Raw genomic sequence first — 24,951 nt, forward strand, 5'->3', positions numbered from 1 at the left:
TTTGGTGAGTGCTGTGAAGTGTGTAAACCTGGTGATTCACAGACCTGTACCCCTGGGGATAAAAATATATGTTTATAAAAAATAAAAAATTAAAAAAAAAAGTAAGAAAGGGAAAACACATCTGGGTCACTTACGCTGCTGTGCAGAGAAAAAAATGGATCAAGTCTCTATGAATATGGTCAGATACCAGATGTAAGAGGAGGATGGTGTCACTTAGAGAAAAAGTGCATGAAACTCTTCTGAGATGCTCTGTGTCTTGAGCATCAGGGGATTTGTTGAAATAGAGGAAACAGTTCCTCTGCATTGCCCAGCAGTATCTCCAGTTCTCTTTGGCCTCACTCTGTCTGAAGAACTGAGACGGGGGCAGTAATCCCTAAGGGTGGGCACTTATGAGTGTATGATGTTTTGACCACATCATCCTTATATTAAATTGATTCCACAGCCGTAAATGTGTTTTTAATCTCCTTTCAAAGAGAATTCTCTTCTAGAGGAAATAAAGGAAAAAGAATATGACAAGTTGGGAAGTGAAGCTCTCAAAAGAGACATGACCATCATTTAATATTAACTCAATGTCCAGATTCGGAGAAATTTCATGACAAGATACAAAAGGGACTTGCAGATGAAGTGACAGGAACATTATTGGTAAACTTTGAGAAACCACTCAGGACAGGATAGATGTCCAAAGATGGAAGCTAGGAAAATGATTTTTTCAGTTACCTCAGCAGAGAAAATACAATAAAATCTAGAAGCAAACTGGTAAGCTTACTCTCTAGAAAAATTCTAGAATGATTTCTGAATTCTTAGAAAAGAAAAAGGTGATGCCTGTGAGTCAATATTAATTCTTTAATATCAGGCTTCATGTAGTCAAATTCAATTTTTTGTTGTTTGGTGAAGCATCTCCTGAGCATCCTCTCTATGCTCTAAGCACTGTGGTAGCTACTAGGGGTGTAGAGAAAAACGCAGTTTTTGTTGTTGAGGTGTTTTCGGTATGAGAGGGTGACCACATCCATTTCAGTCAGTTAGCTCCCGAGTGCTTTGACAAAAGAAGGAACCAGCCTCAAGGCTCAGAGGAGTACGGAGAGAAACGAAGCTGTGCTAGATCTGAAGGATGAATGAGAATGGACCAATGGGAAAGGTGGGAGGAATGTTCCAAAGTGGTTAATATGGAAAAGTCATATAAGACTGAAGAAGCCCAGTGTCTGGGGGGGAAAACAAGCATTTGTTTCTAAGTGATGTATGCGATGAGAGTAAGGAGTTGTTGGGAATCGGTGAGAGAGGAAGGTAGAAGCCAGATCCGGCAGGGACATGGACCATTTGAAGTGGGTGGGTCTTTACGTTTTAGACTCTATAGCATGTGGGGACCAATTTTAAGCAGTGGAAATATGGTCGGGTTTGTTGTTGTTATTGTTGTTGTTTCTGGATATCTAACTTCAGTGTGAGCCACAGATTTAAGGAAGAGTTAAGGTTACCAATTAGGAAACTTTTGCAATTATCCAAGTAAGACATGAGCATGGTTTGAACTATGCACCAGTATTAAGATTGAAGTGGGAGAAGAATGTGTTAAGTGCCCTGAGCAGCACCCAGTGGTTAGATGTAGGGGGCTTCTAGGATGCTCTGTGGATGTGGGAGTGGGACTGTCAATAACTTAGATGGTAAATAGGAGGGGAAAGAGTCTGTAATGGGGGTAAGGGAGGGTCAGAGATGATATGTGATGGGATATCCAAGTAGATAGGTCGAGGGCTTTAATGTGTGAATTCGGGGTTCAATTCAGGTCAGGGCTGGAGATAAGATTTGAGCGGTTTAGCACATAAGTTGCAGTCAATCCTGTAATAGGTGATATAATCCTCCACATGGATGAATAAAGGGAATTTTAGTGGGGGCATCAAACTTTAAGGGAACTGGTAGATGGGAAAGGGCTCAAAAGAGAGACAAAAAAAAAAAAAAAGAAAAAGAAATGAAAAGAAAGGAAGGAAGGAAGAAGGGAGGGAGGAGGGCGGGGGAGAGGAAGGGGAGGACAAAACTGATAGCACAAGAGGAATAGAACCAGGAAAATCAAGAGCAGAGAGTAGTGAGAAGAATAAGGGGTCACCATGTCAAATGCAGCAAGCGTATCCAGAAAGACACGTGCAAGCCAACAGTGGCAATCAGTGCAAAATAACCAAAATACATCTTATGAAAGTGCAAGCTTCAAAAGGTGAACTATGGCACCCAAGTTGAAGAATAAGACCTGAAATAAATTTTTCCTACTCGTAAAGCCTATGGCAATTGTCCTACCAATAGCGATGCTCTTCCTTCCAAATGGTTCCTGGTTTTACAGCACCACAATATGTCTCTCAAGTTTTAAAAACATTTATGTGTTGAAGTTGATCTTAGTCCATGCAACGGTATTAACCATATTTAAAAAAAAAGTTGGATGTGCTGATTTCACCAAAGTGACACTTGGATTATGTACCATTTTTCTTTACAATGTTTTCTTAAATCTGTCCTTATTCTGTTAGCTACCCTTTTAATGATGAAGATAATAATCTAGCTGGTAATCTTTATAGGAAAATTTTATGCATGTTATGCAAATCTTATTGCCTCAGGACGAAACTAACAGCCTTCTATGAAACTGGACATCAATTCTTTTTGTAGCAGATTGTAAGTTTTCAAAGTACATGCTAAAAATGGGAAAAAAAACCCCATCCTTGGTAGAAAAGCAGAAACCTGTTTAAGTGTTTATATATAAAACAGACATAATTTGCTAATTAACAAGTGTCCTCAGTTCCCTCCTGACCCTGGTATAGCCCCTGGAAGCTAAAGTCTGAAGCATAGTGAATGCATATGAAGCCTGCTGTGCATTCAGCTAACTTATTGGCCGTGTTCTCTGGTGTCGGGCCTCATGCAGCTGATGTTTTTTATAAGGGTTCCTGTGGCAGGTAGGTCCAAGATCTTGGGTGGTTAGGTTGCTTCTTCTTTTGTACGATTTCTTTCCTTTTCCCTTATTTATTTTTTTAAAGATTTATTTGTTTATTTATTTGACAGAGAGAGAGAGAGAGAGATCACAAGTAGGCAGAACAGCAGGCAGAGAGAGAGGGGGAAGCAGGCTCCCTGCTAAGCAGAGAGACGGATGCAGGGCTCGATCCCAGGACCCTGAGATGGTGACCTGAGCCGAAGGCAGAGGCTTAACCCACTGAACCACCCAGGTTTGCATGGACGATTTCTTTTCTTAGCATTACTCCACAGTAGTTCCCCTTACAGAGATATTCCTTTTTTAACAAGGGATATTTGGCATTTGACAAGGGATATCTGTTCTCTGTTTAAGGAAGCAAAACATTTCTCAGAATCTAGCTAAACAGAATGAAAATATTGGATCCCTGAAAAGGTAAAGCACAGGGAATATAGTCATTAGTATTGTAATAGCTGTGTATGGTGACTGATGGCTGTTATGCTGGCGATGAACATAACAACGCAGAGCTGTCAGATCACTGTGTTGTGAAACTAATGGAACATACTATTCTTCCATTAAAAAAATTATCCAGGGACACCTGGGTGGCTCAGTGGGTTAAGCCTCTGCCTTCAGCTCAGGTTCTGATCTCAGGGTCCTGGGATCTAGCACTGCATCGGGCTCTTTGCTCAGCAGGGAGCCTGCTTCCCCCCTCTCTCTGCCTGCCTCTGCCTACTTGGGATCACTCTCTGTCAAATAAATAAATAAACTCTAAAAAAAAATTATCTAAACTCCAAACCAACCAAACAACAACAACAAAACTCCCCCAAAACCACCCATTTCATCCCAATTCTAACTAGAAAAAAATAACATTTTCCTTCGACTTACTTGAGCACATTTTTAGATTGCTGGACACTGTGTCACCAGTTGGCCTAAATGAAAACATGCTTTTGATACATGATGATGGACGTGACACATCTAAATAGAGAAAGCACTATTGGTATTTAATAAGTGCCCAGACTATGGCCAATTACATACAAAATCGTGACCCTGGAAAACGAGCATACACTTTCCTCCGTATTTCCCCAAATCGTCAATTTTGTACGACACTTGTTTTTATTCCTGGTTGAAATGACAACCTTATTACTACCTGAGATACAATACACATTAGAGTTTGATAAAAGTTTAATGCTTAAAACCGAATTAGGGGAATTACTGTTTCACATCAATATTTCAAAAGATTATGATCATGTGGTAGGTATGCTAATAACACCGTGGATGTTTTCTCAAGGAGAAGATGAAGTGGTAATATTCAAAGGAACCATTAGCGTCACGAATGGCAAAACCTCTGAATGTCTTTACTCTAGTGACCAAAGTGCAAATAGTTCCCACAGTAGTCATTCAAGGACAGCTGCTAAATGAATGCCTGCTGGGGACCCGAAGGGGGAGGAAGCCACTCTTTAGAATTTTACAGAAAGCCTTTTCAGAAATATCATTAATTCTGACCAAGGAGATTAGGATATCCTAGGGCACTGACTCAGTAGAGTCAGTCTTGGGCTAAGGGAACATCACCAGGCTGCCTTGGAAGAGTGTGGCTAGATTAGTATGGTCACATCTGTAGCAAAACTGTTTTGGCTGAAGTTCACTTTGTGTGGAACCCAGAAAAGGGAAAGCAGCTGGAGGAAGAAGGAATGGGCTGCCCCCTTTCAGCCATGTTGAAAGGAAGAGTATTCTGACCATGGACCTTGAGGGTCCAGGATCCCTAGCAGTATTTTCCCAGGAATAGAGGTGTTTCTGTGGCTTGATGGTGTTGCTAAGATCCCACGCTTTTCAAATGATTTCCTGCTTATGAGGTTGCTACCCATGTAGAGTCTCTTTTAAGAAAAAAGATATGTTAACGAATGGGTGTTGGGGTATTTTTAAGCTTAGCAAAGTGTTCAATCTTCAATAAATATTTTAGTATCTGAAAGCAGGTTTCCTGGATTCAACACTTATTAACAGTGACTGGCTCAGAAAAATGTGTAGTGATTACGATTGATTATACTGAACTAAAAGCCTTCCAATTATTTCTGCACATGATTTTTCCCCGCATTCAAAAGCCTCCATGGGTTTGAGAATAGTCTAATTACATACAGTTCAAGTCAGATGTGACAGAAGGCAGAAGAAAGACCTTAATGACTTTGTGGTTCTATATTAAGTGCACAATAGGCCACTGAAAATGTTACTTGAATGAATTAATTATTTAAGTATCTACTAAAATCATTTCAAATAATACTACAAGTTATTATGTATCATATACTGGACGTTGTGTTGATTTTCTTCCCTTTTTGTTCTATTTTTTTCCTTTTTTTTAATATTGGTGTTGGAGAGTTCACAATTTCTCTGTTCTAACCATGGGAAAATTTAAAACTACTATGGTTTTAAAGTAAAAAGTAAGTGGAGATATGTCAGTACTCAAAGAGAAAATATTTCTTCAAGAAACAGATACTAATACTTCTATTTATTTTTGCACATTCCTGTTAGAGGCTGTTAGGTGTAATAAGATTCCTGGAGGCCAGTAAAGAGGAAGCCATGCCCAGCTGTTGGGAAAGTCAGAGGCCAGTCCTGGCAGCACTCCAAAACAAAGCACAGGAAGTCAGATCAACCCAGACAGACACAAGATGGCTGACAAGGCAGGCTGGAAATCCTTGACCAAATAAGGAAGACAAATAAGGCACAAAACCCTGCTTCCCAGAAATTCCCACCCCAAGTAACGAATATTCCACCCCTCTTGTTAACAAGTTTCAATAAAAGATAGAAACCCAAACTGTGGGGTGTGTATCTCTCTCTGCCGCTGTCTCTCTGTCCCTCTCCTTTGCCTGTTCTCGCATCTTGAGTGCAATTTTGCTTAAATAAATATTCCTCCTTGTGTTGCTCATCCCTTGTGTTGTGTCTGTCCTTGAATTCTCTCTTGTGATAAGACCACATGCCTTTGGCAACATCTTTGGGATAGGGTAAGCCTAGGCCTCAGGGTCCGGGGTCTCCCCAATTCACCTAGCAATGTTCCTGTGCACAGTTACCCCTACAGGTTAGTCCCCTTTAGTTCATCTTAATTTATTGTTCACATAATGACTCTGTTGTTCATATAATGCCGTGGCATTAACAAAATTCATCTCAGGCATTTCTGGCTTTCACTACTGGAATTTGATTAGTCAACCTGTTGTATCGGTGGCCACCATGACTTAAATATATAAATTTATTACTTGAAATATAAATGACATAGTCAAAGAGAGAGAAAAATGTAGCTAAAGTGGGTTACCAGGATATACAGAGAATTAATGAAGCAAGCCCTGATATTTGTGGCTCCATCGTCACATTTTTCTCTCACTGATCCTCCTGCCTCTCTTTTATAAGGACCTTTGTGATTATATTGGGCCTACTTGGATAATCCAGGCTAATCTATCCATCTCAGGATCCTCAATTTAATCCCATCTACAGTCTTTCCCAAGTAAGGTAACATACTAATGAATTTTAGGGATTAGGATATGGATTCATTTGGGGGCTATTATTCCACCTACCACACTGACCAATGAACTTGCATGTCCAACCCCTTGACAGCCATTCATGTCTTACTGCACATACAAACATTGACATGTGGGTCAGGAAGCTCTGTCCAAGTTCCATGAGTAAACTCAGTTTTGAGCTCACCAACAAAGTTGTAGTCCATGCTGAGACCTGCGAATTTTCTTGTTTGTCTCATCATTTATGACCATTTCTAGTGTTTGTAGTTTTAGGGTACATTCTGTTTTTTTTTTTTTTTTATAAAGTCTTAGAAAGTGTTAGGTAAAGAGGTTGAAGGAAATATACTTCTTGTTGGGAAAAAAGAGAATCATTGAAAGTCAATCTTATTCTTGAATTTTGCTTTAGTTTTTCAGGAAGATTTTTAATAAACATGTCTTTCTAAATATGTGGATGGGACTGTAATGTATTTCCTTATCAAAGTGTAACTCATTCTATGCTTGGAAAATGTTAAAACACGAAAAACTATACAGCTTTACTTTTGGAGGTCTCCTAGCACCCAAGTAGGAAAAAATATCATGAGTCAAATAATAGGAATTTATTTATTTGGGAGAAACCTTGGAGAAATAGAAGACAAAATGGATAGCCTGAATCACAAGACCATTCAAGTTCAATGATTAGTTCTGTTCTTTATCCGAATTTTTAGTAGTAAAATTTTAACACAAGCTTCTAAGTCCATGAAAAATTTTATTTAAAAAATACTCAAATCTTCTGCAGGGTACTTCATTTTATGGATAGGAGTATTAATTAACTAAAACCTTCATCTTAAAATGACTTCAAGAACCATCAAATTCTAGAGATGGAAGGGTCCCTAGAGACAACACATTTAAACCTCCTTCTTCTATGAATTGGCAAATTGAGCTCTACAGAGCTTGAGGGGCAAAGAGCTCCAGGGTCACCTGGATTGGTAGTGGTGCCCAGGTTCAGGATCCAAGTCTCTAAGCTCCCAGTGCAGGCTCTCATCACTTTGGCATTTCACTTCCTGATTCTATTTCATTTTTCTCCTGCCCTTTTTTATTTTTCCTTGTATACTTGGAACAATAACTAGGTCCAGCAAAGAAAACTCAGATTGTACTGACATCACCTTTCTGGCAATAGAGAGAGGTATCATAGTGAAGGGAAAAGGAATTTGAAACTTTCTTTTTATAGATTTCCATCTTTTCATGTGAAGTCCTTCTCCCTAGAGAAAACTGAGAATTGGTTGGAAAGGAAAGAGCTACTAAGAAAAAAAAATTATGTAGAATTATCTAAGAAGTCCTTCTCTCTTTCTTCTTGTTTTGCCCTGAATTTCTCAGTCTCTGGAACTCAGGCCAGCAAATTTCCCCTAGTTCTCAGTAAGAGTTAGGTGCTCTAGTCCTAATCCTAATCATAATCATAACCCTGATATTAAAAAGAATCTAGTCTTTCATTTGAGCTTCAAAAACCACAAAACACCATATCATCATTCTTTCCTTTCAGACTGCCCTTCATATTTATCAAATAGACTTGAGGTATTGGATTTTTCAGGAGTCTCAACTAGTTAAATTTACTCAGATTTTCCTTTACTTCTTTTGGGACGACAAGAGATAATTTACATCTAAGACTATGAATAACATTTCTCTTTCCAGAAAAACTGGATAATCATATTGATATTCTTAGTAGACACTTCCTAATAACTTTTTGGTTTAGAAGAGAAGATAATACAAATTCTAAATTTCCATACTGTGAAAATTCATACATTTGAAGAAAAACAATCATTCTCTTAATTCTAATGGAGAAATTTTTGAAAAGAAAAGTACAAAATAAAGGAATCCTAGGCCTCAGGGTCTATACTTATCCTTAGCCCTTGATACTTGTGAAAATATGTTTTGGAATGGACCTACGTTCATGATGATTTTTATCCTCTTAATGGAGCCAAATTAGTCTGTTGTACAACTCTGAGATTTTGTCCATAGGACACAACATCAACAAATAAACCCACTTAAGAGACCAAACAAATAAAAAAAAAAAAAAACCTTTGATCACACTCCTATCTTCCTTCATTCTTTGGTGGCTAGAAAAGCATCATGTCACCCAGAACATGGAACACATCTACCCTACCAGCTAGGGTGTGTGCACTCTCCAGCCCCTACTCTGTCTCTTGACTCAGCTCTCAGTTTTACAGAAGCTCTGTGTGTAGCCATAAAGCAGTCACCCTAATTTTGGGTCTGAGGTAGCAGTCATTTTAATCTTGTCTAGATCTGAACACGGCACCTCATGACCACTCCAATCCTGATAGAGGCACATTTGAGAGATGAAGCAGTTTGAGACAGTAATAAAATAGTCTGATCCTGCCTCTGGCTTGACCTACATTATCTCTTTTGAAAGTGCCTCTGGTAAAAAGGGCAATGGAGACCTAGGAAAATCATACTGAGCTTATTACTTCTTACCATATCTGGGGCATGGGGTTGGTGTTGAGGTGTGAGGAACACCCCCTCTTCTCTGGCTGAATTTCAGCTGGGCTCCCTAGGAATTGGAGCCAAATTCCCTGGCACATAGGGGTAGGAAGAGAAGTCTGGGTGCTTATACATGGGTGCTCCATGGGACCCCTGTACCATCTGAAACTCAAGTACCTCCTGCTGTGAGCAACCCCCCCCCCCCCCCCGCCTCCCTTGTGCTATTAAGATGAGGGTCCCTGTGGGCAGTCCTGTTTGGGGAACCAGATACTAAACTTTGGTCCTCTTCTTGGCTTCTTTTCAAGTCTTAGGTCATTTCTTAGGCTTTTTTTTTTTTTTTCCTAGTAAAGTTATACACAGATATTTTATCTCCCTGAACTGCTATTTTGTTTTTGGTGTTGGTGATATCTACATATTTGACAAGCCATTCACAGCTTTTGGAGAAAGAGGAACACCAAATATTCCTTTAATAGATAATTTAAGTGAGATTTGTCTCTCAACTGTTGAAGGACAGTGTAAGAAGAAGAGTGTAAGAAGAAGACAGTTATTGCCAAGAGTTGAAAGCAGGAAATGGACTTACCATCACCACCATCAGCTAGGATAACCACCTTGGTGGTGGGGAACTGGGCTCCCAGTCGCCCTCCCATTGGCAGGCTCAGTGAAATGCTAAAGAATTCTTCCTGTTCATAGAGGGAGTCATCGATGATCAAGACCCGGCAGCTCTTCTCAATCTCATCCTTGTCAAAGTGGACGATGCTGGTGTGGCCTTCTGGACGAGAGATGTAGTCGGAGAAAGATAACACTGTGGAAGGAATGGAGCCTGTGGCAGAACCTATAGGAACATGAGATGGAACAGAGAAGGTGAAAAGAAATGGAATTAAGTAGGAAACCTGTTCCCCACTGGTTCTTCAAACTCTTTTGATGTAATAGCATTGAGCACAATGTTGTATGACTTATAAATCACAACTATCTCTGACAGTCACAGATATTAATATTGTAATTAGAAAGCTTTCAGAGCCAACCCTGGTATTTTGACATGATCCACAGTTAGTGGTCTCTAAACAGGGTATGTATTGAATAAGGTCTGTTTGGATTAGGGGCTAAATAAACTGAAGGATCGTAAAATCCTAGGCCTGGTTTATCTCAATTTGTTCATGTTACAGATGGGAACACTGAAGTGTGGAGAGATGAGAACCAGAGAACCATGAGGTGGTCATGGTGCAGACCCTTCCTGCAGTGGCAGAGCTGCAAAATGGAAACTATATGCTCATTAAATAATAACAAATTTCCATTTCCTTCTCCCCACCCCACTCCCAGTTTCTGGCAATCACCATGAATTTGTCAACTCTAGGTACTTCATGTTAGTGGAATTTTTTTTTTATTAAGTTTTTTTTTGGTGACTGGCTTTTTCATTGAGCACAGTGTCCTCAAGCTTCATCCATGTAGTAGCATGTGATGGGATTTTTTTCCTTTTTTTTTTTTTTTTAAGACTGATTAGTAGTCCATTGTGTGTATAAACCACGTTTTGTCTATCCATCCATTTGTCCATGAATACTTGGGTTGCTTCACCTTGGCTATTGTGAATGAATGTTGCTACAAATAAGGGTGTGCAAAGATCTCTTCAACTTTGCTTTAAACTTCTTTGGATATATACCCAGAAATGGAATTGCTGGACCATGTAGCAGTTCTATTTTTGATTTTTTGAGCAACTTCTGTACTGTCTTCCATAGTAACTGTACCATCTTCCAATCCCCACCTTGATCCTAAGAGTTCAAGTCAGTGCATTTTTTTTGCAGTATTAAAAAAATAGCAACACACAGATTGAGAGCTGAAAGAGTAGAAAGTAGTCACAGTAACCTAAATGACTTAGGCAGACCAGATTGAGGTAGAACAAAGAGTGTTGTAAAATAACTCAATTTATTAAATAAGCAATTTTTAAAAGCCTAAATGTTTCTCACCACACTTCTCTTATTGAGAAGCAGTGGGGATATAGCAGTGAACCTCTGAACTGACACTCTAGTCTTGCAAGGGTCTCTCTTTCTTGTAGCTGTGGTAAATGCGTACCTGAGGGCTAATGCCAATGTCCACAGTCTTCTTGCTAATGGGAGTCAATATAAATATAAGTTGATATCTACATGCATGTCTACGTACAACTTGTTAAAAAATGAAAATGCTTTCCAAATTGACTTTCTAGGTTTTGCTGTGAGGGGCACTAACTCACAAAATGTTTCAGGATGACTTTTCAATAGAACAAATTTTAGAATTATCAGGTAGTAACAAATGGACTGTTTGGTTATTCTGGGAACTTAATAAAAGGTTAGAGTCAGAGGGGCTGATGAGAAGAAAACTTGTTTACAAAGGCAGAGGGCAGGAACTGCTAGACATGGATAGCTATGGCAGTGGGTGGGGCAGGGGGAGGATGAGCAGATTCTGGGGAAGCTAACCAAGTCCCAGTGCCAGCCTGTGTTTTGAAATTTGTTCCTTCATGACGTTCCCTCCTGCTTCAGTCCTGTGAAATCCATGCATTGAAAAGCTTTCTGAGCCAAGTCAGGAAGGAGAGGCTGGTCCTTAGGATGTCAGAGGCAAGGCCATCAACAAGCACTAGAGAAAAACACTTCCCAGTTAAACAGAGAGGTAAGTGGCTCCAAGACAAGATGCTCACAGGACATGATGGCACCCTACTGGGGAGACTTTTTAAGCTTCAGAATATACACACAAAATGGAAAAAAGGACATAAAGTCTATAATAATCTGATTAGATAACAAACAACCTTTGGGATGCTTTTCTAAGAGTGCAAAGTTTAGAAGGGATGATACATGAGAATACACTTTTTTCTTTCCCCTAGTCATCTGGTGTGCAGAATGTTGATATGACAGCTGATGTGAAAAAACCACTTTATCAGAAACTGCACATTTAGCTCCTCAGGATAAATACTAAAAGTAGATACACACTGAACTTGCATAGTGAGTCTCTAATGTTATCGTTACTAAATAGCAACTATCTTTATTAAATCTTTTTTGCAATGTATTTTGTCTAGTGAACGGTCAAATAATGATTTATCATAGTTCATAAAACAAAAGTGAGTGGGATTTTCCCCTTTTCCGTTCAATTTTTTTAGCTGATTGATCCACTTGGTGAAAGAGACATTCATTTAAATAGGTAGCTTTCCGGCTTCAGTGAAAGACTGAAATATAACTCTTACTGAAAATCGTTTGGCCATGGAACTCTGCTAAAAGAAAAAGTAAAACAGTACATTTCAGCATTTTTTAGCAAGTTAAAAAAAAGATTTATTTATTTATTCATGGAAAGGGAGAGAGAGTGTGTGTGTGTATGGGCACAGGGGCAGAGGGAGAGAGAGAGAGAGAGAGAGAACCTCAAGCAGACTCTTGGTTGAGCATGGAGCCCGAGCCTGGGGCTTGAGTCCAGGGCCCAGAGATCATGAGCTGAGCTGGAATCAAGGCTCTGCTGCTTAACTGCCTGAGCCACCCAGGCCCACCCAGCAAAATTTTTTAAAACACCAGCATTGATAGAAAAGAGTCTAATTTACTTCTCATTTAATAAAAAAAATTCAGTTTATCTAAATGACCCAGTCTTCCTAGGATTCTGGAAATTTTACTTTGGAAAACCAATGATCAGTTATATGTAGTAGTCAAGAACAGAGACTACTGGTATTTATTTCAATTTAAATCAAAGCACTGTTTTATTGGTAGCAAGTTAAGAATTCCCAGGAATTCAGAGAGAAAATTCTGTTCTGAAAACATTAACTATAACCTGAGGAATAAGAACAGGTCCTTGGCAAGAGTCTGTATGTATCTCTTGTGTAATAGTGAAGCATGTCCAAGGAGTAGGAATGGTGTTCCTGGTTGTTTTCAAAAAGACACTTTAGCAACTGGGCCTCAAGTCTTACAGCCAGTGTTGTTCTATAGCATTTTTGCAGGGAACATTAGAGAAGGCTCTCATATAATAGGTCTCTTGTTGCTTTCGAAGGTAGATTATGAGGCAGGATGGACTGTCTCGTGAGTACCGTTCAGATCTCCAAAATTAAGGTTAGATCTGAGGATTCATTTCATACTAACCTAAGAACTACCCTCTCCCCTCCAGCAGCACCAGCAAGAATGTTTGCTGGTAACGTCTAACAGCTAGCTCTCCCAATAAACAAAATACCAAAAAGTAGCCTTTGCCGATTTTTGCCATGTAAATATCAGTGTGAAGTCAGAACCTAGATTTGGGATGACGACATACACAACTGACTCTTACCCTCAGTTTCTAGCAGGATCCAGCATGCCACTGCATCGTTGATGATGATGGCATAGATTTTACCCGATCCACACCCATCTCAGACTCTGTTACTGGGAGTCTGAGAATCTATGAAGTTATTTTAAAAAAACAAAACAATTTTTTCTTTATAGAGAACATATATGGCTCAGTTTCTGTGGCCACATAGTACATTTGCTTTATAAAGATCATAGATCATACTTAAAGTCAGAGAAAGCCCTCTCAAGAAACTATACTAAAGGGCAATAGAATCATCACTATATTATGGTATTTGATAACTTTATGGGGTGGCAAGGGCATTTTATCAATGAGAAAATTGAGGCAGAGAACACCCTGGAGACTTATCTGTGAGTCAAAGATCCATCTCCTGATGGGGCATTTTTACTTCTCCACATTATCTTTAGTTATTATATTACTTAATTTTACATTATTTTAAACATACATATTCCCTTTAGTATAGATTTTTATAAGGCAGCACGACAGGAAATCACCTTGTTTAAAAACGCAGCATTTAACTCCTGGTTGGACAGGTCATTGTCAGAAGCCCTGGGCACAGTCCATGTCACGGCCGGGAGGGTCTGTGACTGGGACAGGTGGGGGGCGCAAGTGGAGAGAAAGGAAGTGTGGGGAACGCTGAGTTGGAGCAGCATGGGAGTGCTGTCTAGAAGAGTCTTTGGGACACTGTTCCCAGTACTGCGGCTAATTAGGTACTCTGGGAAGCTCTCCCAGCACAAAACATGCAGAAGAAATGTTATTCTGGCTTTTCTGTGCTCATAGGAGTAAAGAAAATCACCAAGGGCCAGAATAAAAGAAAAACAATATTCTAAAACCTCTAAACCCCAAATGTCATAAAGCTAGAGAAGTGAATTCCACGTAGAAGCCGTGTGGTCGTGAGAACAAGTACAGCATCATCCCTGCAGGGGGCGCTGCGTCCTGCCCTGAGGCTCCATCCGCTTCCAGAACCCGAAACTCTGTAGTTAAGCCTGGGATGGAGGTGAGCAGGAGTGTTTCTGGGTCAGCACTGCTCTTAAATCCTGGAGGAAGCAACACAAATCCTCCTTGGAGGAAAGCCTCCACACGTAAAGTCCTCAGATCTTTCACAGACTCAGTCAAATAAATGCGAGAAGACCTTAAACGCATAGAAAAGACAGATCACTGCAAAGATGACTTTAAACCATGGGTAGCCTTTTTAACAACAACAGTGGGAGCTGGAAGACACTAACAATTCAAAATGCTGGGAGAAAATAACTGTCAATCTAGAACTGCAGGACTGAGGTTGAAATAAAAACTGAAGGAGTTTGCCCTCAGCAAGCCTCCAGTCAAGAATCTTCTAGTTGATCCAAGGTGTAGCTTCTACAACCTATGAACACTCTTATAACCAAGTAAATAGGCACAGAGTTTTTTTTTTTTTTTTCAAGGGAAAAAAAAAAGGAGAAAGTCTTCTGTTTGGATGTGCTTGGAACCTGCTCAGAATCATGTGCTGTCTACCTCCTCCTTAACATGACCCAGAGAAACAGCCCAATCAGAGAAGTGGGCTGGACCATGGCCTGTGGTTCACCACACGGTCCTTTGCAAATGGATAAAGTCGATCATTTAAAAACCTCAAACTATTTGACTTGGGGCTGACCAAAACCGCGGATGATTCGGCACCATTCCTGGATTGTTGGTTTTAGGTTCTGTGGTTTGCTCTTCATTGGCTGTTTTTTTTTTTTTCCCCCCAATAAGAGCAGTTTCCTAACAAGGAAGTGACTATTGAGAAGAAGAAAAAAAAGATAAATTTCATCTATCTTAAGAATAAAACAGGGCCAAGAACTGATTTGCACACATAGTTCCCAAGGTATCCTTGAGCTTAAAACATTTCACTAGAGAGTTACAGTTCTTCATCATGGAGGGGAGTTAATCCCTTCAGCTCTTCTTCTCCCAAAGAATTTTTTTTTTTTTTTTAAATACAATGTTCTTATATCACTGTCCCAGAATACTGATGATGGACCTTACAGACAGGTAGCAAGGACAGGCAATTCCATAGCAGACTGAAACTTTAATGGTGGGACCTTGGCATTCCCTTCAAAGCACAACATAAAATGAGTCACTCCCTTTATCTAGCAGTAGGTGTCATATGCATTTGGTATTTGTAAATTACTACTAAGTTAAAAAGCATGCATTTGCTTTCCATTCAACCGTTCATACAGTTTATGCTTAATTTACTCATGACAATAAGAATTAGTGAAGATTAATTTTAAATAAATATTCCATAAAAGTTTAAACAACCAAATTAAGGGGTGCTTGTGTGGTACAGTCGGTTAAGCATCAGGCTCCTGGTTTCGGCTCAGATCATGATCTTGGGGTTGTGGAGATCAAGCCCCAGACTGGGCTCTACACTCAGTGAGGAGTCTGCTTAAGACTCTCTCACAAGGAATCCATCAAAATCCTTGAGGAGAATACAGGCAGCAACCTCTTCGACCTCACCTGCAGCAACGTCTTCCTAGGAATATCGCCAAAGCAAGGGAAGTAAGGGCAAAAATAAACTATTGGGACTTCATCAAGATCAAAAGCTTTTGCACGGCAAAGGAAACAGTTAACAAAACCAAAAGGCAACTGACAGAATGGGAGAAGATATTTGCAAATGACATATCAGATAAAGGGCTAGTATCCAAAAGCTATAAAGAGCTTATCAAACTCAACACCCAAAGAACAAATAATCCAATCAAGAAATGGGTAGAGGACATGAACAGACATTTCTGCAAAGAAGATATCCAGACGGTTAACAGACACATGAAAAAGTGCTCCACGTCATTTGGCATCAGGGAAATACAAATCAAAACCACAATGAGATACCACCTCACACCAGTCAGAATGGCTAAAATTAACAAGTAAGGAAATGACAGATGCTGGTGAGGATGTGGAGAAAGGGGAACCCTCCTACACTGTTGGTGGGAATGCAAACTGGTGCAACCACTCTGGAAAACAGCATGGAAGTTCCTCAAAAAGTTGAAAATAGAGATACCCTATGACCCAGCAATTGCACTACTGGGTATTTATCCTAAAGATACAAATGTAGTGATCTGAAGGGGCATGTGCACCTGAATGTTTATAGCAGCAGTGTCCACAATAGCCAAACTATGGGAAGAACCTAGATGTCCGTCAACAGATGAATGGATAAAGAAGATATGATATATATATATATATATATATATATATATATATATATATATGATGCAGCCATCAAAAGAAATGAAATCTTGCCATTTGTGATGACATGGATGGAACTAGAAGGTATTATGCTGAGAGAAATAAGTCAATCGGAGAAAGACAACTATCATATCATCTCCCTGATATGAGGAAGTGGAGATGCAATGTGGGGGTTTTGGGGGGTAGGAAAAGAATAAATGAAACAAGATGGGATCAGAAGGGAGATAAGCCATAAGAAACTCTTAATCTCACAAAACAAACTAAGGGTTGCTGGGGGAGGAGGGTAGGGAGAGGGTGGTGAAGTATGGAGATTGGGGAGGGTATGTGCTATGGTGAGTGCTGTGAAGTGTGTAAGTCTGGCGATTCACAGACCTGTACCCCTGGGGTTAATAATACATTATATGTTCATAAAAAATTAAAAAATTATAAGAAAAAAGAAAGACTCTCTCTCTCTCTCCTTCTGCCTCTTCCCCCATGCTCTCTCTCTCTCTCAAAAACAAATAAATCTTTAAATAACCAAATTAAACTCTTACTCTCTGAGATTTTTTAGTATCTGTGGGGATTAAGTGAGGATAGATACCACAATGGCACTCAAATGTGCATACAAAATTTACAAGTTCTCTGTCTCCTGTGATTCCAGAGAGGTGTGCCAGAATTGGTGTGACCATGAACACCGTGGCTTTGTACTCCATGGAAAGGCCTTGGCCCTGTTATACTTTTTAAACTTATTTTTATTTTTTACTGAAAGCACGAGAACTATCTTTTGTGTGGGTCAAGACTCAGGTACTGAGCAGTCTGAATTGTGTGTCCCAGCTAAGTAGGGAGTTTTCTGGGAATATCCGTCTTGAAATGAGAGACTTTATTGGAAGTTGGGTCCCACTGAGGAGTTCTATGGGAAGCTAGATCTGGGTGTAGCTTCTCCCATGTGGAATGGACACATCCCTTTATTCTAAATGACTCATTGCCAAACCTTCTGAATTTCCTAGTTTGTTCTGCTGATCTTTCCACAATGCAGCTCTTTCCAGAAGCAGAGGGATGGGCAGACCTTGGTGGTCCTTTCCAGTTTAGCAATTGCAACTGATCTTCCAAGTTGGTCTATTTACCCCCTCATTTCTCCCATTCACATCTGGGAAACTCTAGAACCCTTGTCTTCCAGACCGTATGAGTAGTGTGGGCAGAGAATATGCCACTGGTATCAGAAGAAGCCCAGCTGGAAGCCTAGAGCAGAGGATGAGCACAGGTCTCTGCCCAGCTGCAGCCCCTCCCCTGCATGCCCAGGTCCTCATTCATTCTAAGACTTGAAATAGAGCCCAGACTGGAGTTGGAAGAGAGAGTAAAGCATGTCCTCCCAGGGATCACCTGGCAAAGAAGACCTCAAGGACTGCCTCACCTTGTAATTTCTTCTCCTTGCTTTTCACTTCCTGTGCGGGATAACATTCACATTAAAATGTAAGTTACATGTAGCTGGCAGTGTCTGATGCCAGGGGAGAGGGGAGTCTTAGTTAAAAGAACAGGCTTTAATGAACAGGGACATTTATGTCTGGATATAAAGCCAAAAACAAATGTGAAGATCTCGAAGATGTCTTGTCCTTGTAGTTGGCTTTGAAAAATCTCAAAATGAATTACCTGCTTACTGCCAAATTCCTTGTCCTCAGGGCAGAGGAGAATTTATTCTCATTCTTTTCCTCAACCTTGGCACTATTAATAGATTGGGTAGATGATTCTCAATTGTGGGGGCTGTGTCCTGAATTGTTAGGTGTTTAGGAAGTGTGAGCATAGATTTGGAGAGATTGCACAAATGAACGGACTGTGGTCAGGCCATATATAAAAACAGAAATCTGACCCACCCTCTGCAGCCACCCATCTATGATGTGAAACCACTACCTCTTGCGACATTTGGCTGCAAAAGGTCAGGACTTAGTAACCGCCAGCTTCGCTAATTTTTGCCCTGGCTTCCAATTTAGGACCAACCAGAGAAAGCCAAACATACTTCTCTAATCAAACATGTAGGCCTCCAGCTTCCTTAAGCCAACAGCCTCCAATCAAGGGATGCCTTCCCTTTTTTTCCATTATGAAGCTGTGCACTCCTCTGCCTGCCTTTGAATCTCTGCCAAATGCAAGTGATGGTGGCTGACCCCATAGCTATAGTGAGCTCTGAATAAATTAGCCTGGGACATAAGTAATATATATATTTGTTTTCTGTTCCTGTTTCCTGGCACACAAGCTCCTCAAACCCTAGAATCTTTGAAGTGATTTGTCTTTTTGCATGCTAATGAGATGAGTGGTGGTGGGGGCTCCTAGATAGCATTGGGGGTGGGACACTGGTTGCTGGAGAAACCAACCAGTGATAGAGGCTTAGAATTTTCAGCCCCACCCCTAAAGCCCAGGGAAGGAAGGGGAGCTGGGGGATGATTTAATCACCAATGGCCAATAATTTAATCAACCATGCCTATGTGATGAAGTCTCCAGAAAAAAAAAGCCTAACCAACGTGTTCAGAAAGCTTGAGGGTTGCTGAACACCTCTAGGTGCTAGGAAGGGGACACGCCCAGAGAGGACAAGGGAGCTCTGTGCCCCTTTCCACATAACCTTGCCTGTCCATTTCTTCCATCTGGTGGTTTCTGAGTTGTATCCTTTACAGCAAACCTGTAATCTAGGAAGTAAATGGTTTCCTGAGTTTTTGTAGACTATTCTAGAAAATTATCAAACCCAAACAAGGGTAGTGGGAACCTCCAGTAGGTCAGAAACACAGTGACAACTATGTTGTCTGGTGGGATGGAGCCCTTACCCTGTAGGGTCTGTGTTATCTCCAGGTAGATGTCATCCGAAATAAATTTTAGGACACCCAGCTGACGTGTGCAGAAACTGGAGAATTGCTTGGTATGGGAAAAACCTGCACACTTCTGATGTCGGAGATGAAATATGGTGTGAGTGTAGAAATATGTAGTTTACTTTTATAGTTTATTCTTTTTCTCATTTGTGTGGTCTTCTTATAGGTCCATCGTTTTTGTCTATTACTTAGTTCTAATGAGTGAAAAAAATACAACCTTGACAGATTGGACAGAGGACAGCTAAATTTTGACTGCATAGAAATGGAGAGGTCAGAAAGAATGTGACGTTGTTTTGAGGGATAAGGACACCTGGGCCCATGATTAGGGGACATTTTTCATTGTTGAGAGTAGAGAGGGAGGAGAAGAAGAGACTGAGTAGCACATACAGACTATTTTACTTTGTTTCTTAGGTGCAATGAGGGCTATTAAAAATAAGAATCCCTTATTTATATTTTCTACCAGCATATATAAACTATTTTCACATAAAATGTCTCATTTGACCCTCAAACAACTTTATGAGGTAGTTACAACATATTTTTTTGGCCCAATTTCCAGTGAAATTTTACCCTTGGTTCAAGAGAGCAGCTATAGCCGAATTAGGGCACCTGCATATGGTCACAAGTTTGTCAGGCAGCAGGGTAGGGTCCCGGGCTGATCCAGGCTTCCGTCCTCCACACGCTTGGCTTACCACCCAACTACTCCCCACAGCCCCACAGTTCTGCCTGAGAATCTTATTCCTGGATGTCAGCACCCCGCAAAGCCTCCTACCTTCATGTGTAGAGCAAATGACCGTTAGTTCTTGGCTAGCATCCCCAGACCGTCTTACTGGAATCAAAAGCTCTCCAACATGCTCCTCTATTTTGTATTCTGCCTCTGGAATATAAACCGTTGATTCTAGAAAAGATGGTAGAAAATACTTCAGCAAGACTTCAAGTGGACTGGTGATAACTGGTGATATTTTAAACTGAGTAGAAATGTGCATAGTCTTTGACCCCTACATTTTTCAAACATGATTAACCATATGAGATGTAGTTGGGATAGAAAATGTTTCATATTAAGTGGAGCTAGAAAAGCAGTGGAATTGGGTTTGGGAGGCTTTCGAAAGGTTTAAAAGGAAAGCTAGCACTAAAATGGAAGGGAAAATCTTGCAACAATTAAATCAAATTTTAGGTCTTCTAGAGATCACACATTTCTACCCTTGCTTTACTTTTACTGCTTATATATAATTTTGTGATGCTTTCAACTGTCAAGTAATCTAATTGATTAATGCAGAAAACATTTTTTTCCCTGCTTTATTCAACAAACATTTTATTCAACACTTATTGTACTGATATTGTGTGGAGGACACTGGCCAATTAATATTTTGAGAAAAATAAGTTACTGGTTTTCTCTTAATTTTCTTATTAAGCTTTTTATTTTAGTTCTGGTATAGTTAACATATTCCTACCTTTAATCTTTAAAATAACATACCCATTGGGGTCTACTGAGCTCTGTGTGTGCGTCTGTATGTACACACACGTGTGTATATTTCTGCATGTATACACATCATCAGAACATTCACTGAAATATAAATATGAATATTGGTTATCTCTTGTTGATGGAATTATATGTGGTATTTTCCTTTGGGTTTTTCAACATTTGCCAAGGCTATTCATTAAGCATGCATTGTGCAATTAAATGTATGGGTTTGTTTTAAAAAAATAGAAATTTAAATGGGTTGTTCCTACTCCCAGAGTGAAGTGGACAATGGATCAAACCACATTTAACTTCTTCAGTTCTTTCCTTCATAACATATATATATATATATGTATATATATATATACACATATATATATATATATGTATATATATATATATACATAGATTCTTCCCCTTGGGAGCAAGAAGGAAAAATATTATAATAGACATCGTTTCTTCTTTTGGAGCTATTACTAAGTTATAATCCAGAATTCGATGTTGAATTGTCTAGTAATCATGGGTTAATTTTTTTCTTCTTTATTTTGCTGCCTAAATTAGTTTCAACAGATACTGATATCTACCTCTAAGAAAATAGTGGTATTGATTTACAGAGGAAAAGACCAGTGATAATTTTCTTTCTGCCATTTTACCCTTCTACAGTAGTCTACTGTCTTGACATCTTTTGAAGAAGCTGAAAGTAAATTAAAGGTATTAGTATCATGTTAAAAAACTGGAAAAATATATTAATACTGAGTTGTTCAGACATGTTCTCTATTTTCCCGTTTTGAAAAGCCTGCTCTCTTTCATCTATGAATCCAAATCCCATTCACTCTTTAAGACTCAGCTCAAATCCTTCCTCTTCCGGGAAGCTTAACTGCTTAAGGCTATGGTGATCTCTCTACTTTCTTACCTCTGAACTCTTGCCTGCTTTAGCCATGTATCCTAACATTGGGCTTTCCTAATTGAGTCATGGGTCTAAGTGTTGTTATCAACAAAACTGATAAGATACCTTGTTCATTGGATAATGGGGCAACATTTTGTACTTTTGTCTGCCAAAACCCAAAGTATATAGAATGGTATTTCCCAAATTGTATTTAGAGAAAACTATAAGAGACAGTAAGAGACTATAAGAAACTATAGGATACTCCTTGGGGACAATAAATTTTTAAAAAGTCTATAGTCTAGTTTGGGAAAACTGATTAAATGAAGTTAAACAGGTTTCTTTGTAGGAAAATTTCTTAGAAATTTTAATATGCTAGTATAAATTATGATATTCGAAGGAAGGAAGATATTTGAAACAGTTTCTAGATTTATTTGGTCCATGGAAAGCTTTGTGATCCTGTTGTAGAAATTCTATTATATCATTGTTCTCTATAATGCAGTTTGGAACATACAAATACAGAGGACTCTTCATGCATTCTTGTGAATTTAACTAAGACTTACGCTCTGGTAGTAAGTCATGTAATTCTAGGGGATGCCTGAATTCTTTCAACTATTAAGACAATCAATGTGTCTAATTAAAATTCAAAGATGAATACTAAAACCTTCCTTAAGGTAGTATTCTTCTCCTTTCAGGAAAAGGGGCAGCCAATGGCACAATTATTAGTTAAAAATTTTTCCCTTTTTAATTTATCTTGGGAGATATTTGCTGTACCAATGAATGAATAAATGAATCAAATGCGTCTGTGAATTCAAGAATATGATGCACAACTCTAACAGAACTTTGTGGAACACGTGGTAAAGCCAACAAGTTGACTGGTGTCCAGCAGCCACATCTAGGATAAGGGATATCTAAAGTCCCTCCCTGATCTGTGAGGTGCTCCCTGAAAATGGTGGGAAGATAGTGGCCTGGAAGGAGTCTTGAGGATCTGGGGGCAAAGCGGCACCATACTGTGTGTGTAGAGAGCAAACTATGAAGGCTCGTGCATATTTTAAAGAAATGCTTATAAAGTCACGTCTATTTCAATCTGCTAGATTCCTTTTCAAAAATCCTAGGAGCAAAAGAAAAATTACTGCCTTAAAGTGATCGCTTAACTTTAAAACCTAAATGGTATGAACATGTTCCTTGGCTTATGGAGCCTCAGGGAGGTATACATGCCTGAAACAGATGCAGGAACATGTACTGGTTAATAAATCATATCAGCAGGAACCACATACCATCCCCAGGGTCGACAATTTCAACAGTTGCCATTTCTGGAGACTCCAGTGCAGCCATGACAGGGTTCAACAGAATGATCTGAAAGGTCTCTGAAGCCTCATATTCATTGTCAGATATAATTCTCACCCTCCATGTGGCAGTAGTCTGTCCAGGTTTGAAGTGGACCTGTTTCTGAGACTTTCCTTTAAAATCTTTATCTTTTTTTGCAGTTTCATCTTTGGTTTCAATGCCTAAAAAAAGTGGGAAATTATGAATGTAATAAAGCCAAGTGACTGAAGAAAGATTCTTTCTTTTTTTTTTTTTAAAGATTTTATTTATTTATTTGACAGACAGAGATTATAAGTAGGCAGAGAAGGAGGCAGAGAGAGAGAGAGAGAGAGAGAGAGAGGAGACAGCAGGCTCCCTGCTAAGCAGAGAGCCAGATGCTGGGCTTGATCCCAGGACCCTGAGATCATGACCTGAGCCAAAGGCAGAGGCTTTAACCCACTGAGCCACCCAGATGCCCCAGAAAGATTCTTTCAAAGTGGATTCTTCTGCTGATGAAAAACAGTAACAGGTACCTGTTTTAATGTTCCCAAAAGACATTTCTAAACTATACTTATTGGCTAAGAGTTTATATAAGCAAAAGTGGAGGGAAGCGAGAGGGAAGCAGGAAAAGAGGAGAGACAGGAGAGAACAGAGAACAGTCATTAACTGATTTATTTTATAAATAATTACCGAGGGCATCTGATATGCCAAATTCTATCAGGTGCTCAGGATTCAGAGATGGGATGAAACCATTCCAGCTTCCAGAGAAAGCACCAGAATGGGCACTGTATGGAGGTGGAGATCTTCAGCTGTTTTGTTCACTGATGCACTCCTGGTGATCACAACAGTGCTTGGCATGGAATTAGTATTCCATAAACATTTTGGGGGGTGATTATTTTGCATCTAGTAATTTCAATAGTTTTAATTAACATAATTAATTTTTTTCTCATGTGGATCTTTACTCATGGTGGCTTGAATCCTCCTGTGTTTAGTAATTTATAATTGTAAGAGGATTGATAGCGATTTGCAGACATGTAGGATGCTGTTGGTAAAAATGGAGGGGGGGGGACAGTTTTGAGGTCTGTTAGGAAATAGGAATTAATGACTCACTAAAGAAACGGAACAGCAGCAACATAGTGTTGAAAGTATTCAAAGTGAGACACAAGGTGAAAGGTACTACCCCCTCCACACTGAAGAGAGGCTCCCCTCACCACAAAAAGTTCCACAGTATTCTATATTTTTTGGTTGTGATTTTAACATCTGAATGAATGTCTAGTGAAGCAAGAATACCTGTACCTCCTCACTTTGGGTCTCATTATAAGAGGAAGACTCTGCCGTTGTTCGAATATGTGAAATCAAATATTACTACCCACCCTGGAGCAGTACCCGCTACTGTGAAAAGCTTTATATAAAATGAGGTGCGTAGCTCCTTTTGTCCTTCCCTCTACTTACTCTCAGAACCTGATATCTTGAAAAGACACCCAAACCTATAATGTCCAAGATAAGAGAGCACACGTTGACTTCTTAAAACTGTTTGAAGAAGGCTTGCATCAGTACTGGTTTGGTAGCTGAGAATAAATGTTCGACATTGAGGAAGCGCCTCCTGTGCCCCTGTGTTGGACTCGGAGAAGATGAGGAGGAGGGAGTGGTGTCCTTAGCCACAGCCTCAGTGTAGGTCCTGGGATCGCTGTGTAAACAGAGTAGGCCTGTGACCATTAATATTTGGTGAACATCGGCTCAGTGTGAGGTGCTGAGGAGGCAAAGCTGAATTCGGCAGAGCCACTACTACCCCTAAGAGTAAGAAACAAATGATTTCAACTCTATTTAGTGAGTGCCATGGTACAATAATGATAGTTAACATTTACTGAGTATTTAATGTAGGCCAGCGATTATGCTAGATTGATTTGCACTCATCATATTTAATCCACAAAGAACCCAGCATGGGCTGGGGTGAGGGGACTAGGAGGGCTTCTTGGAGCACTGAGTAAGGTTCTCTAGTGTGGTGTTGATGTGGTTTTTTAAGGAATGTGTTGTAGGACAGAAGAGTGGATTATATGTAGCTCACTTAACAACACAGATTGGGTGACTACTGTATGCCCTGTGCTGTGTTCAAAGTT

The 24,951-nt window shown here is 39.7% G+C and overlaps 1 protein-coding gene across 1 annotated transcript in view; it reads right to left on the reverse strand.

Annotated features, from left to right (window-relative positions):
- FREM3 (FRAS1 related extracellular matrix 3) overlaps window positions 1–24,951 on the reverse strand; it is a 90,568-nt gene that overhangs the window by 12,143 nt on the left and 53,474 nt on the right. The window contains exons 4-6 of the mRNA XM_059393654.1: window positions 22,807–23,037; window positions 19,960–20,085; window positions 9,479–9,730 (exon numbers count right to left, since the gene is read on the reverse strand). Of these exons, the coding sequence (XP_059249637.1) occupies window positions 9,479–9,730; window positions 19,960–20,085; window positions 22,807–23,037 (609 nt within the window). The remainder of the gene's footprint in view (window positions 1–9,478; window positions 9,731–19,959; window positions 20,086–22,806; window positions 23,038–24,951) is intronic.

Source organism: Mustela nigripes, chromosome 1 (assembly GCF_022355385.1).
Source record: "Mustela nigripes isolate SB6536 chromosome 1, MUSNIG.SB6536, whole genome shotgun sequence".
Lineage (NCBI taxonomy): Eukaryota > Metazoa > Chordata > Mammalia > Carnivora > Mustelidae > Mustela > Mustela nigripes.